Source organism: Phocoena phocoena, chromosome 17 (assembly GCF_963924675.1).
Source record: "Phocoena phocoena chromosome 17, mPhoPho1.1, whole genome shotgun sequence".
NCBI lineage: Eukaryota > Metazoa > Chordata > Mammalia > Artiodactyla > Phocoenidae > Phocoena > Phocoena phocoena.
In genome coordinates this window covers 3,239,312-3,255,139 of record NC_089235.1, presented here as the reverse complement: position 1 = coordinate 3,255,139, position 15,828 = coordinate 3,239,312, and the positions used below count along the sequence as shown (strand labels likewise).

The following is a 15,828-nucleotide window of genomic DNA, read 5'->3' as shown; positions in this document are numbered from 1 at the left end:
CGGTGAGAGTGCGGAGTGAAGATTCAGAAGGGGGCTCTGGTTCACGCTGCTGGTTTGATGGCTGTAAACCATAGTCAGGGGATGAAAACATGGGACATCCTGTCGGGGTGGGTGGGCTTCGGAGCTGTTGAAATGAGCGGAACGCGCAGTGATGGGGTCAAGTGTGCCGATACAGTGGAGTGGAGTTCTGCTGAGTTCTAGAGCCACTGACATCAGAACTGTCCTTGAAATAGGTACCTTGTTCATCAGGTGTGCAGACAGACTCAGTCTCAGATAAGTTTTGTTCAGGTTTTTGTCAGTGTTGTGAATGACTGCGGGTCACAGGTTGAGCTGCGGCTTTGGGCGGGCGCCCAAAGAAGACTGGTGTTTGTTTGAAGGACACAGGAGCTGCTGCAGCTTCTCAGTTTCTCTCATTTGCTGCAGGTGTTGTGGAGGAGGGCGGCGACACTGAGGTCGGTCGCTAATCTCTGATGCTCCTGATTGACTGAGAGTGAGGTCGTGAAAAGGAAAAGGAAAGATGGAGTGTTCCAGATTGAAGGAGATTAAATAGAATTTACAGCTAAATGCCACACATGGTCCTGAGTTGGATCCTGTATTGGGAGAAAAAAACTTTAAAGAATATTATTGGGGCAGTAATTTGAATATTGACTGTGGATTAGATGAACAGTAGTGATCAGTGGATTTGATAAAGGTACTTTGATTATGTACAAGAAAATCCTTGCTGTTAGGAAATACACATTCTGAAATATTTATGGATAAAGAGACATTCTATTCTGTCTTCAGATTACTTTCATAGTTTAGAAAAAATATATCTAATATTTATATGTATCTAAAGAGAGAGAGGAAGAAAGAAAGAAAACCGTGCACGTAGCATGAACTGGTCCAAATGGTAAAGCAGTGGAGCACAGTGGGTGAATCTGGGCAAAGGGCAGAAGGGAGTTTTTTGTACTATTTTTGTTACCTTTTTTCTTATGTGTGAAACTATATCAAAACAAAAAAGGTAAATAATATTGAAAAGGAAACAAAAAAAGAAAACTTAGAATAATATAGTGATTATTATAAAGACTTTATGTTTAGTCTCAGAGAAATGCTGTGTCTTCCTGTAGTGCTTTCCCCACCTTCCCAGGACAGGCTTCCTCTCACCCCCTGCGACCCTGTCTAAATGGACCCACACAGAGGCCTGCTGCCATCACCCCAACCTAAAGTAGGTCCTCCTTCCTGCCTACTCTTCGTTCATTGTAATCATCACAACTTACATCATGTTTGCTTTCTTCTTGTTTGATGCCTTCTTCTCCCTCAAGACGGTGGACTCCATCAGGGCAAAGACCATATCTGTTCTGTTCACAAAATTCCCAGTCCTGGCGCCTAAGTTCATAGGCATTGGGTGGATTTGGATGAATGAATGAATGAATGAGTGAATGAATGAGTCATCTCCACCACCAGTGTTCTTATACTTCTGTTTTAGTCACATACTTCAGCTATATAATCTGTCGTGAAACAAGATGGCTCCTCTTCACCTGTAAGATAAAGTTTGTGCATTCACTGACATTTTTTAACTAATTCGCCCTTTTATCCCTGAAATCTTCATTGACTGCAGTCATGTGATCCCCTGCTTATCTCTAGTTTCCTCTCTTGATAACAGCTCAGGTCTGCATCCTTTTCCTAGGGATGCACCCTCTGGCTACTCTTTTCTTGTCAATCTGAGTACCTTTCCTGTTTCCCTATCACTCTCTACATACTTCTTAGATAGTGTTGAGATTATGGTCATTCTGCTTACTTTTCCTGGCGGCAGATGTTACTTTTTTTTTCATTGTTTCTGTATCTTCAATGCTCAGCCCTTGAATGTACAGAATCTACAGAATCTAATGTTGAGTACGTTTCTCGAGTGCTTGTCTTAGGCATTGCATTGGATGTTTATATATATATCGTGTTGCTTAATTTTTAAGCTCACTGGATAAGATGAGTTTCCATTTTTTCTGGTAATTGAGGTTCACAGAAGTTCTGGGACTGTGCTGGTCTTATTTACTGTTACATCCCACGTCTAACATAGTGCATGGTACGTAGTAGGCAACCTATGCGTGAATAAAGTCAGACTCACGAGTAATCAGAGACCGGGTTTACATGTAAACTAATGAAGTACGATCAGCAAGCACTTGAAAATAGGGTGATGGCAAGGTACAGCGACCTTGCTGACTGGGTGCATTGCCTGAGGAGTATAAATTGGTAAGAGAAGCAAGCCTAACAGCCTTGAAATCTTTGGATGCTTTGACCCAGCGGTTTTACTTCTAGGATCTACTTCATGGGAATGATCCTAAGCATAAGAACAAATGTGTACCTGTGAGATTAAAAAACAAACACCTGGAGATAGTAAGCAGACTGTGGTGAATTCACAGGTTGGAATGCTTTTTGGCCATCAATATTGATGTTTATGAAGTATTTGTAATGGTGTGGAAGGATGATTATTAAGGGATGGACAAGTAATTTAGATAAGTCAAGATAGTCTGCATAATGTTCTGGTATGAAATTCTCATTTAAACTTTCAGTGATTTTTCACATGTTTTTCTGTCACACTACAAGCCCCACAGGGGTGGGCAGGGGACCGTGCTTATTACCCAGAGACCCAGCTCTGCTGCTTGGGATGCCCTGATAATCAGCTCTTTATTTATCACTTCAGTCTGTTGGCTTCCTAGTCACTTTCCTTTATTCATTAAAAGATTTGGTTCTACTGTAGTGTAACGGGAGCATATCTCTTCGTGTAAGTTAGGTATCTGTTTAGTCGGGCTGAGCCACTGGGGTTGCATTTGTAGAGTAGTTGCATCACCCATAATCGGTAGTGGGGCGAGTGTGTTGGTGGTGGGTGAAATGCAGCCTTACTTATCCTCGGTGGAGATAAAGAACCTGTGGTCAGTGCCACGCATGTGACTTCTTAGCAGTCTCCATAATGAAATCCTTTACTGGTGTAAGATTAATCATTCATTTTATTGAGAAAGTATTTTAGAGCTAGTTCCCAGGAATACAGGGTCCTTGCTTTAAAGAAGCTTGCCGTTCAGTAGAGGTGAGAACTCTGTAAAGAAACATCACAATGTATGCAGCCTAGAAGCGCATGTGGAGTACATAGTCAGCACAGCTAATGGCAGGATTGTGTGATTAACTCTGTGAAAGACTGTGTGTGCGGCGGGGGGGGGGGGGGGGGGGGGGCAGGGGGAGGGTGATCACAGCAGACCAAGGAAGGAGGCTCTAGGCTGGGGAACAGACCTCACGAAGGCTCAGAGACTTGAAAGGGCTAGTTTTGTTCAGGAAGGTAGGCAGGGTGGTATCTGGGAGTGACAAGCTGGGGAGGGGTGGGAAGCGGTGGGGAGGCTGCGGGTGGAGAGGAAGAAGCCACGCAGCGTCTGCTGTTTTCCTGGGTGTTATCATTGTGGTTAAAGACCCGAGAAGACGGAATTGGACTGTCTGGGTTTGAGTCCTCACTTATTACCCTGTGACATTACTGAAGCCCGTAATTCTTAGTTTCCTTGTCTATAAAGTGAGGATGATGATAGTATCTGCTGTAAAGCATTCTTGTGAGGATCCAATGAAAACGTTTCATTTAGTAAAGCGTTTAGAGCAGTCGCCTGGGACATAGTAAATACTGGTAAACGGTGGCCGCTGCTGTTAAGGTCATCCTGACCCTGGTTGGTGTCCCGGAGCAGAAGCGCCTGACCACCCGGGTTGAGAACGGCCTCCCTGAGGGTGGTGGGAGGGTATATGCGGGGGTGGGGGTGGGGTCAAGGAGGTGGGGAGCCGGTTGAGAAAGTCCAGAGTCAGCGAGGGCTTGGGTACCCACAGGAACAGGGGTAGGTAGCGTAGATGTTGCGTCAGAACCAAACAGACGTGGATCATTACCGACGTTTATGGATCTGTGAGGAAGACGGAAGATCTAGGGCAGCACGTGAGAGTGGGTGAATGTCGGTTCCATCAACAAAGAGAAGCGAAAAATGAACAGTTTCAGGTGGCAGAGCGGATTCGAGAGGGGTTGTGTAGAGAACTTGGGGCCAGGGAGTGGTTCAGGCTGGGTTCGGTGGTCGGCAGTGGTGCCTCTGCAGCCCCGGGGGGGCGGTGAGGTCCCAGCCGAGCGCTAGGGAGGTGGCCTAGGAGGACGAGGGGCCCGGGCAGGCTGGCGGCGGCCCTGCCCAGCGCTGTCCTGTGGGCCTGTGGTGGGCTGCCGCGCTACCTGTCGCTGAGGAACAACTACCACGATCTTCGCTGTTTAAAACAGCACAGACGTATTATTCCACGTTTGTGGGCACGGCTCGGCGGGGTCCTCTGCTTCACGGTCTCTCACAAGACTCCAGTGAAGGTCTCAGCCCGGGCGGGGTCTTGTCTGAGGCTCAGCAGGAATGATCCGCTTCCGAGAGCTCGCTGTGGTTGTCAAGAACCGGTGGTTCCTCGCAGGCTGTCGGACTGATGCCCTTAGCTTCTTGCTGGCTGTTGGCTTCGGTTTCTTGCCACGTGGGCCTCTCCCTATGACAGTGCATTCCATGGAAGCTGGCAGGAGGGAAGTCATGGTCCTGAGTAGCCATCATGTAAGTGACACGCCATCACCTTGGCCGAGTCTCAGTGGTTAAAGCAGATCACAGGCTCCGCCCACATACAAGGGGACTTGGGGAAGCCAAGGGGCTGCCTCAGAGGCCCAGTGCTACGGGCACCATTTTATTCCTGTCTTACAAAAGAAGAAACTGAAACAGTTAAGCATGCAAGTAGTGGGGCCGTTATATTTTAAGGACTGAAAAATGGCTGTACGCTTTGACAGTGTTGGGGAGTTCTTTGGGGACTTTTGTTTGCTGTCTTTTTAATGCAGTGGTGTAGGTCAAGGTCATATGCTTGTGGTTCAGTGAATGTGCAGGTAGGAAGAGAAGCTGAGTAGAGATTACTCTTTCAGAAGGTAATGTTAAAAGGAAGAGCACTTAACCGTTTTTTGTAGTCACATTGAATTATTTCTCTCTATAATCAGAAATTTTTCTTTTCCAGTTCACTGAGTTTAACCAGTAATGCCATTCAGTTGCCAATATCAAGCAAAGCAAACATAAGCCACTTTTAATCTGCTTTTTAAGAAAGTGGTAATCCTTTTCACAGTGCCTGACGGTAAGTCACAGTTCCTGCCTTTATAACGGAGTTTTGATCTAATGCATTTAAAATAGCGATTTTGGAAACATTAATTTTAAAGCCTTATTTGCTTTTTTCTTCCCTCATCTGCTCTAAGTTCATGTGGAGAGAGCATAAAGATAGATAACTACTAGTTTCTGGAAATGTATTTGTCATCTTTCATCACTTACATTGCTATTGGGGATTTTTACCTCCAGTTGTTAAAAATAAAACGCTAGCTCTTGACATCTGTCCCTTTTATTTATAGATGAGGAAACTTTATTTTATATATGGGGTTTTGACTTGGACAACTAGGTGATGGCAGGGTTGTTATAAATATTCTGATTTCCAGACCTGTGCACTTTCTGCTGTTCCACTGTAAGGGCCAGAGTTTCTTACGTGAAGTGTTTCTAACTCAGCGTGGAGGTGGAACTCAGAGTAAGAGGCACCTGGTGGAAGGAATAGGGACTGACTCTTTCCCTCCTACTGCAAGTGGTGGCTCTTCTTGTTTGCTGTTAGTAAGTTTAACCTTAAGAGTTTTTCCTTGTTACAAGGTAGAAGCAGGGGAAGAACTTTTGGAGTTAGGATGATGTTGGACCACATTTTTAATTTTTGTTTTTCTTCTTAATGTAGGGTGGTCCATGAGAACAGTGTGAAATATACACCAAACTGTTCTAACTACTGTCTTCTTTCTTCCTCAGAACAAATTATTTTTCTTTATGATAGAAGTTACGCTTCTCATTAGCCTCATTACTGTTCATTTTTGTTTTTTAAGCAACAAGTTTACTGAATTGTCCAGTTAGCCGTTCTAGACATCAAAACCTATTCCGTATTTTGTTGCTTATGTAGTATAACTGTGCTCTGTCTTACGTGAGCATAATTGTCTTTGTACTTGCGTTTGTAAATTGACCACTTTTCTTGTCTGTTTCTTTCAGTAATCGTATCAGAGTGAGGTATAAGCTCACAGAATCCAGAGAAATCATCATGAAGTTGTACGTATTTCTGGTGAACACTGGAACCACCCTGACATTTGACACTGAACTTACGGTGCAAACGTGAGCTGGGTTTCATTGATTCTCATCAGTTTTGCATTTTGTCCATGTAAAAAGTTAAAGAAAGATTTGGTTTTGAGAATACTATTCCTTTATTAAGTAAGAGTAGCGGTATGGCGAGTCTTCACTCTTTTATCCTCAGCATATTACATATACAATTGTCATCTTCCTCTAAAGCGCTAATGATAAATTTGTTAAGTTGTGCTTTGTTCTGTTTGCGTGACTGTGTTTTTCAGAGTAAACATACTGATTTCAAACCAAAGCAGTCGAATAGAAGCGAGTTTTCATAGCTAGTTGCTCTTCTGAGTCGCACAGGGCGCTGCTGAGGGGGTTATTGCTATAGCTACGTAAACCAGCATGTACCAGCCCTGTGGTTTTTCGTCATTGTTTTTATGTGAATAAAGTCAATAGTGTTTGTTTTGTTTGCTAATGATAGAATAAAATTTCGAATTAATCTTATTTTTTAATGGAATTATGAAATTATTTTTTTGAAAGTTCTAGTTTTTATAAAATCTGATTTGACCTGTAAAGGAATGGTTTTTTGAAAGATTAGGAAAAGGAAGCGATTTCCATATGGTGTAGACTTCATGTGTTTTGTGTAATGTGATGTGGAGATTTTAACACACATTCTTTGTTCTGAGGATTTTAACAGACCTGCTGCTAATTTGAGCATGTTCCTTTGCTACGTTATATAAAGATCACAAAAATAAATGTTTCTACTGCCTGCATTTCACAAGCTCACTTTTAGGTGTGGGACACGGGTGATCGTTGACCTTCTAGTTATTTATGATTGGCTGGTTGATTATGGAATCCAGCTGCAGAAACAAGAAGCTTGTAGTTTTTACTACTGTTTTTGGGGAAATTTTTAGAGTGAAATTCATTTATCTGTCAGGTATTTTTACATAGTGCCACTTGGATAATGAAAAAAGTTGTCACTGGGCAAATGTAAATAGCTGATGTTTTGGCCCCCCGCCCCCCCCTCTTTTAAAGTGTGGCTGACCTGAAGCATGCCATCCACAGCAAGTACAAGATCGCTATTCAGCACCAGGTGTTGGTGGTCAACGGGGGAGAGTGCATGGCTGCAGACCGGAGAGTGTGCACCTACAGTGCCGGGACGGTAGGTGTCCAGGGCCTTTCCTTCCATGCAGACGCACTCCAGCTTCACGGAGGGGCTCGGGGCTCGTGGTTGCAAGGAATGTGTATCTGATTGGTGTATGGAGGGCAGTGTGCACGTTCGGTATTTGTAACATTTTACTTCTTTTTTTTTGAATTTTTACTTCTATAGGACACAAATCCAATTTTTCTTTTTAACAAAGAAATGATCTTATCTGAACGTCTACCTGCTATTCCTAAAACTACCTTTTCAACAGAAAATGACATGGAAATAAAAGTTGAAGAGTCCCTTATGATGCCTGCAGTTTTTCACACTGTTGCTTCAAGGACACAACTTGCAGTGGTAATTGTAATATTTATTTATACCTAGTACAGTTTAAAAGTAAAAATTGGCATTATTTAACAGAATAATGTCTTACTCACATGCTTGGTAATGTTTTTGTGGACTATTAGCTTACTAGGCATTGGCGAATGATCTAAAAAATTGATTGCTTCTAAAAGCATTCAAATCTTGGGCTTCCCTGGTGGTGCAATGGTTAAGAATCCGCCTGCCAACGCCAGGGACACAGGTTCGAGCCCTGGTCCAGGAAGATCCCACATGCCACGGAGCAACTAAGCCCATGCGCCACAACTACTGAGCCTGAGCTCTAGAACCCACGAGCCACAACTACCGAGCCCACGTGCCACAACTACTGAAGCCCACGTGCCTAGAGCCCGTGCTCCGCAACAAGAGAATCCACCGCAGTGAGAAGCCCGCGCACGCAACGAAAAGTAGCCCCTGCTCGCTGCAACTAGAGAAAGCCCGTGCACAGCAACAAAGACGCAATGCAGCCAAAAAATGAATAAATTTATTAAAAAATAAAAGCATTCAAATCTAAATAGCAGAGTAGTCTAAATTATAGAGGAAACATGCCAAAAACATGAAAAATAACAAACTTTGAAAAAATATTTTGTGATTACTTTGGTTTTTAAATTTCAGGCGTGTGCTTTGTTCGTCATCCTACGTTTGCAAACAGTTACAAAATCTTAGGGTGGAACAACTGTCTTAAACATGGTTTGTTTACTCTTTCCTAGATGATGGTGTGCAGTTAATGACTTCAGGACATTGCTTTGATCAGTGCAGTACCTATGTTTGAGTAGACAGACATAGGCACAGAGAGCTTAAAGAACTCTTAAGATTGTGACTTTTCTCTCACATCCATATTTAGGTCCTGGAGGAGCGCCCAGTCTCTTCCTAATACATACACCTCTGTGTTGCTGCTTGCAGCCCCCATGCATTGTCTCCCAGCCATTTGGTTTTTGTTTTTTTGTGTTTGTTTTTGACTTGCTGGTACTTTACTGTAATACTGGCTGTAAGCTATCAGTCGTGGGACACATTTTGCTTTCAGACATAAAAAAAAAATGTTATCTTTTAGAATCAACTGAGAAAGAGTATTTACCTTTTATAAAAATAAATTAATGAAATAAACTATTAAGTAGTAATATTTGCGTTTTTAAAAGAAATTTCAGAGCAGGTTGTTTTAATGTAGTACATACATTTGTGAAACTATACCATTTTTCACACAGGATATAACATAAAAATAGAATAACCTCATCTTTCTGGAATATGCTTAATAAACATTAAAGAGTCTGGAAATGATTTTTAGAAAGCAAAATTATTTTTAAAAAGACAAACTCTGTAAACTGAATTTATGTAATAGAGTCCTTGAGATTTGTTTTCTGATTATTGGTCTATAAATAAATTAATAAAACTAATAACACAGTTGCATGCCACTTAAAAAGCAATAGTTTTGATTTAATTGAAAAATATAGATACTACATGCTAATAGAAAAATGTAATATTAGATATAAAAATTATAGGCTAACCAAATAGGACGTATAATTGTTAAGTGATTAGAGTAAAAAATCAAAAGAACAAATAAAACTTGATAAAAAGATTTAAAAATCAAACAGATGAAATGAGAGAGAGGATTAGTGTAGCAGTAAACAATCTTTGCAGTATCTAGTGATGCCAGGTGACAAGTTAAAGAATTGTAAAGGTTTAATCCAGGCATGGATTAAGTCAAGTAGGAAAGAGAAGGGGGTATAATGAGTAGCAGAGAAGAGCTAGGAATGGATACTATCTTCATTAAACTAGCAAAAATCTAGATAGGATATAATAGAAATAATAAAGTGAATACTAAACATAAAAGAGTGAGATTAATACAGTCCAGTATTTGGTTATTAATTAGCCAACTTTTCTCTTATTAAAAGAAATTTTATGGTATGATCAAAACAGAAAACAACTATGCCATCACAAGAAATACTGCTAAAACAGGTTGCTAAAGTATGAGAAGAAAGATAGGCGCGGCGCTAGTAGATAGTGGTTGTTAAAAGCATTAAACAGAAAAAAGCGAAATTAATAATAAAAGATTTAATTTGTGAAAAAGCCAAGCCACATCTGTATTTGCCTATCAACACAGGCTAAAGATAACAATATTAATCCCAGGAGAACTTTTAATATAATGACGTACGTCAGTGTTCATAGCAGATGGTGGAAACAGCTCAAATGTCCAGCGGATGTATACACAAAATGCGGTATATTCATACAGTGGGATATCATTCAGCCTTCAACAGGAAGGAAATTTGTGATATAAGCTACAGCATGGAGAAACCTTGAAGACAGTATACTAAGTGAAATAAGCCAGACACGAAAGGACAAATAGCGTATCATTCCAATTATATGAGGTCCCTAGAATAGTCAAATTCATAGAGACGGACAGTAGAATAGATGTTACCAGGGACCGAGGAGTGAGGGGAATGTTGAGTTAATTGTTTAATGGATGCCGAGTTCCAGTTTGGGATGATGAAAGAATCCTGGAGATGGGTGGTGGTGATGGTTGCCCAGCAATGTGAATGAGTTCATGGTACTGAGCCATACACTTAAAGATGTGTTAAAACGGTAAAATTTATGTGTGTTTCACCACAAAAAATTTTTTAAGGGAGATTTTAATACATTTCTCTCATAATCAAAAGGATCTTGTGGACTAGATTGAATTCTCTGAATCCTAAAAATATAGAATATACTTTTTTCCTTACAGATAATAACCCAGAAGAGTATCAAAAGACTAATATATTAATAGCAAAAAGCAGATGTTATAGGGATACAAGGATGGTTCAATATTTGGATATGTATTAATATAATTAATTGTCTCAATCACTAATACTTTACAGGAGAAAACATAGAGCATCATATTAATGTTGTCTGGAAGAGGCATGTGTTAAAATTCAGCAGCTGTTCCTAATTAATTAAATAGCCCTAGAAGGGAGCAAAATAAATGTAACACAGACTTGACCAAATATAAAAAGATAATCAGCTTTCAAATAAGTGAAAAGCTAGAGTCACTTGCATAAATCAGAATAAACCTGTTCAGTATTCTTTTGGAACTTCTGGGAAATATACTGAAATAAAAAAAAAATCAAGTAAGTGGTGAAGTTAATGGAAAAGAAGCGAAAAACATCCATTTTAGATGATATGATCGCATATTTGGGAAATTTGAGAGAATTTAATAAAAGCCCACTGGAAGGAATTTTAAGGTTGATTGGGTGTTTGCTAAATATATAAACATCATTCCTCTTTCTCCATATTGGCACTGCTTTAGAATAGAAATGGGAAATAAATTGCATGCTCAATAGCAACAACAACAAAAGTCTATAAAGTTCCAGAACATAAAAACTTATTATTTTTTTAATCTTTAAAAAAAAATTTATTTTATAATGGAGCATAGTTTATTAACAATAAAACATAATCAAATGAAAAGATATATTCTTAATGTTCATGATCATATTCTAATTACTATCTGTTCACTCGCTTAATTAGTTACAGTTAATTGCTATGATGAAGCATTTTTGCTTTGAGGGGGGTGAGGGGAATTTGGTTGTTTTGTTTGTTTTACATTAAATGGATATTAAGTTTGCTTGGAAGGATCACTGTCCAGGAATAGCTAAGAAAGTGATGAGAAAGAAGAATGGGAAGTGGAGGGAAGAATGTACCTCTCAGTTTGTAACATTCACCCAGAGCTACTCTAACCAAGACAGAGACCCACAGTCAAACTGTCCATCATGTCAGCAATTAGAGGCTCGGTCTTTTTTTTTTTCTTGCTGCACCACTGGGTTTGTGGGATCTTAGTTCCCCCACCAGGGATCAAACCTGGGCCCCCAGCAGTGGGAGCGCAGAGTCCTAACCACTGGACGCCAGGGAAGTCCCCAGCCCTCTTGTCTTTTAACCATCCAGAGCGTGGTCTCCAGAGTCACATGTCCCAGTTACTTGTGTGACCTTGGACTGTTGTCTTTACTGCTAGTGAAATTAATAAGTAGAGTGTTGTTTATTGATAAACATATTTGAAAATGGACATATCACAATTACACATTCATAATTTTTAGTGCAGTTTCACAAAGTGAACGCAAATTTTAAAATACGGTGTCACCCCAAAAGCCCCACTTCATGCTTTCTCCCTTTCAGGACCCATTATTTCTTTCATGAAGTTAACCAATATCCTGACTCCTAAAACGGTTTGTTTTCTTTTGTGTCTGGCCTCTTGGACTCAGCATTACGTTCCTGAGACTCGTTCATGCAATCACGTGTATTAGTGGTTTGTATTCATTGCTGTGTAGTATTCCACCATAGAAAGTTCACAGTTTTACTTTTGATGGTTGTTGCTGCGTTGCCCTGTGTGGACCTCTAGCCGCATTTACTCCCAGGAGCAATGAGTTCCTCCTCATTATCACGGCAACAAGCAGGAACCAGAAACGGAAACTTTCCTGTAGCAGTGCTTCCTTTGAAATGAGTTCAGAGCACATTCATGCGTGTACGTAAGTACACATATGCAGACGTGCACACAAACATTACCTTCTTTTACCGATTATTTCTTCTTTTCCAATATAGGAAATGTATGAAGTTGCCAAGAAACTTTGCTCTTTCTGTGAAGGTCTGGTCCATGATGAACATCTTCAACACCAAGGCTGGGCTGCAATCATGGCCAATCTGGAGGATTGTTCAAATTCCTACCAAAAGCTACTTTTCAAATTTGAAAGTATTTATTCGAATTATCTGCAATCCGTAGAGGACATCAAGTTAAAACTTACTCAGTATGTATGCCATTAAAATGGATAATAAGATGTTTGTTTAAAATACCTTTGCAATTTATCAGTAGTTTTAGTAACAGTAATTTCGTTCCTAGTAGGCCATATATTTATTATAATTGAGGTTCATGTTTTTGAGACTTTTATGGACTGTACAATTTTTAAAATTATGGACAGTTTTATCCATATATTTTATGAATCTGCCATGTTTCTTTTTCTTGTATTTTCCTTATGTAAAAGACTCAAAATACTTTTGAAATCATTTAGAAACCAGGAACCTTTGTCTCTTGCCTTGCTACCAGTTTTACCATAAAGTAAAGCAAAATGCAGAAATAACAATCTAATGGGAGTGGAAAAGTTTTCAAACATTAGTCAGTCAAGGAAAATTATATTTTTCTTCTTAAATATTGCCATATGATGAAGGCTTGCTGAGATGGAAAAAAGCCTTTGTGTTCTGGTTCTCATTTAGATGTTTTTCTGGTTCTTTGCATATAAGCCCATCTGATACCCATTGGTTCTTTTTTAAAAGGGCTATAATGAATGTAAAACAATATGGCAGTAATTCCACACAAATGTAGCCCTTTGTTGTGTGTGTGTTTGTGCTTTCAGTGTTTTGTATTCATTTTTTTGGGTTCTTCTTAAACTTTTTATTTAACTAGAGTTGGAGGGAAGTATTTTCTTTTTCTTCTTTTAAGTGAACTTTATTAATTCAAGTTTCTCTATTTTGTGGCATGAATGTTTAGAACTTTTTGGCCTTAAGTGGACAATGGGGTGCATCTTGGGAAAGAAGGAATGATTAATGAAGACTGGAAGGAGCATTTACAATTTTTATAACCTGAGATTTCAAGTAACTGTGTTTTGGGGGGTGGGTAGTTCTCTCAGATGTTAATTTAATGTAGGATCCTGGATCATTTTACATAGTTTTTACAGAAGTCAAATCATCAAGATATCATCTTTTCCCCATGTTTGTTTTTGTTTTTGTTTTTGTTTTGTTTTGTTTTTGCAGTATGCGGGCCTCTCACTGTTGTGGCCTCTCCCGTTGCGGAGCACAGGCTCCGGACGCACAGGCTCAGCGGCCACAGCTCACGGGCCCAGCCGCTCCGCGGCATGTGGGATCTTCCCGAACCAGGGCACGAACCCATGTCCCCTGCATCGGCAGGCGGACTCTCAACCACTGCGCCACCAGGGAAGCCCCCCCATGTTTTTTTGACAGCATACATCTATCTACCTGTTTATTTTCAGGGAGTGATGAATGCAAGAGTTAACCTTAATCTCTAATAAGAGTGTTAATTTTATGCTTTGCTTTCAATATATCAAAAATGTTTTATCTTTAAGCTAGTCGAACATTAAACTTTCTATGGTAAATCTTTTTTATAAGTTCCAATTTTTTATACCTTAAGGTTTGTTAAAAACCAAGTGTCCACATGTCTAGTGTAAACTTGCTATCTTTAGAGGGTGTTTCAGCGTGTGAACGATATCCTCCTTCTCTGTCTTCTTTTAAAGAACACCTCATGGACTACTTAGATGCATGTAGTGTTAACAGAGAGGTGGTGAGATTTCTGTGTGTGATAATAACATATTATTTCTTTCAAAATGCTAACCTCTGACTAGAGCAGTCCCATTATTTTACTGACAGGTCTTTTGTACTTTAAGTTTAGGAACTGCGGTTTCAGTCATGGCCAAGATTCCACTGTTGGAGTGCCTAACCAGACATAGTTACAGGGAATGTTTGGGAAGACTGGATTCCTTGCCTGAATGTGAAGGCTCAGAAAAGGCCGATATGAAAACCTCCACTGAACTGGTGCTCTCTCCCGATATGCCTGCAACAATGAACAAACCCTCCTTGACCTCATTTCACAAGTCCGTGCAGCATGTAGCCCCAGACACCACAGATGCTGAAAGTGGAAAAGAAATGAGGGAACCTTGTCCAAGTCCTGTCCAGCAGGACGAAGCTGCAGTAGATGCTAAAGACAGTGACCTGCCTTTTTTTAATGTTTCTTTGTTAGACTGGATCAATGTGCAGGATAGGCCTAATGATGTGGAATCGCTGGTCAGGAAGTGCTTTGATTCCATGAGCAGGGTAAGAGTCATCTGATTTTTCTTGTCATTTAACCACTTGAAATTATGTTACCTGTACTAAATATTTTCTGTACAGTAATGGGAGAAGGGGCGGGGGTAGTACCATGTTATAGCGGAAATAATGAGCCTTGGAATAAAACTTTATAACCATATCTAAGACTTTGGACAAATCAAATCATTTAATGCATAACCTTATTTATGAACTGATAGTAAATTTGGGAAGATGATTAGAAGTAATATAGGTAAAATCTCTATGCAGTGCCGAGCCTTGAGGTGTCCACTCCAATGGGGATGGTCTTGGTGGTGGTGGTACTTTGAATTTTTTTCCCCTGATTCTGTAATATTGCTTGGACTTTTTCATATCTCCTATCCTCTAATTTGTCCCTACAGTTAGGCTCTTTGATCTGCTGGGTAAAACTTGGACAGTCTTGCTGGTTTTCATTATTGCGCCTTGAGTACTGAGCACTCTCTACAAGTAAATCTACAAGTAAATGGATAAAATGATAACATTGGGCCATCGCTGTTTCTTACATTAACTTAATAATGATTCATATGTTCACATTTACAGATGCCGTAGAACTTTCAAGCTTTTGGGGGGAAAATATTAATGATATAATTTCGTTTTTATCTATAACAGTTTTTTACGCTGAGAATGATTGACGTTCGATGAAATACACAAGTCTTGAGTGGTTAGTTCACGGGAGTAACCAACATCCAAAGGCAGATACATTGAACCTTTCCACCTCCCGGAAAACCCCCATGGGCCTCTTTTGCATCACTCCCCCGCACCCCACCCCCTCCCAGGGAACTCATCTCTGAGGTTTAAAAGAAGTAATTTTAGATACAGTATCTGCCTGAGATATTTTAAAATTCAAAACCTAGACATCGTGTTTTTAGTTTTAGTTTGTAACCATAGTGACTTGTGTTTTGGATTAAGTTCTCCCCCAAGTATACTTATAAAAACTTTTAAACCTGGGGAATAAATCTGGAATAAACCTCTTCAGATATGATCAGTAAGTGGATAGAGAATCTTTGAGGCCTGAGAGGAAGTTGTTGAGGCACATGCGTCAGTGATGCAGACCATATGAAACAATATTTTGAAGGCTGCTGTTGTCTAAGGGTGATGGGCAGAATACTTAAACTTTTCTCAAAGGTAAACTTTGACTTGGAAAAGAGGCTTATAAATCTTTGGTTGGTTATTGGGGGAAAGGCAGCACACTGTCTGGGATGCCCGGAAAATAGCAGCATGTTTTCTCGTTTAAGTTGTTGGACAGTAGAAATGGAATGCATTCCAGAGTTTATTCTTAATTCTCTCAGTACACCCATTTCCTTGATGACA

General features: G+C 40.1%; 1 protein-coding gene across 2 annotated transcripts in view; it reads left to right on the top strand.

Moving 5' to 3' along the window:
• The first annotated feature begins 6,108 nt into the window (after positions 1 to 6,108).
• The window catches only part of RB1CC1 (RB1 inducible coiled-coil 1), a 40,184-nt gene continuing 30,464 nt past the window's right edge, over positions 6,109 to 15,828 (top strand). For both annotated transcript variants that reach the window (XM_065895102.1, XM_065895101.1), the window contains exons 1-5: positions 6,109 to 6,179; positions 7,167 to 7,293; positions 7,462 to 7,632; positions 12,214 to 12,416; positions 14,064 to 14,490. In XM_065895102.1, the coding sequence (XP_065751174.1) occupies positions 6,109 to 6,179; positions 7,167 to 7,293; positions 7,462 to 7,632; positions 12,214 to 12,416; positions 14,064 to 14,490 (999 nt within the window). The remainder of the gene's footprint in view (positions 6,180 to 7,166; positions 7,294 to 7,461; positions 7,633 to 12,213; positions 12,417 to 14,063; positions 14,491 to 15,828) is intronic.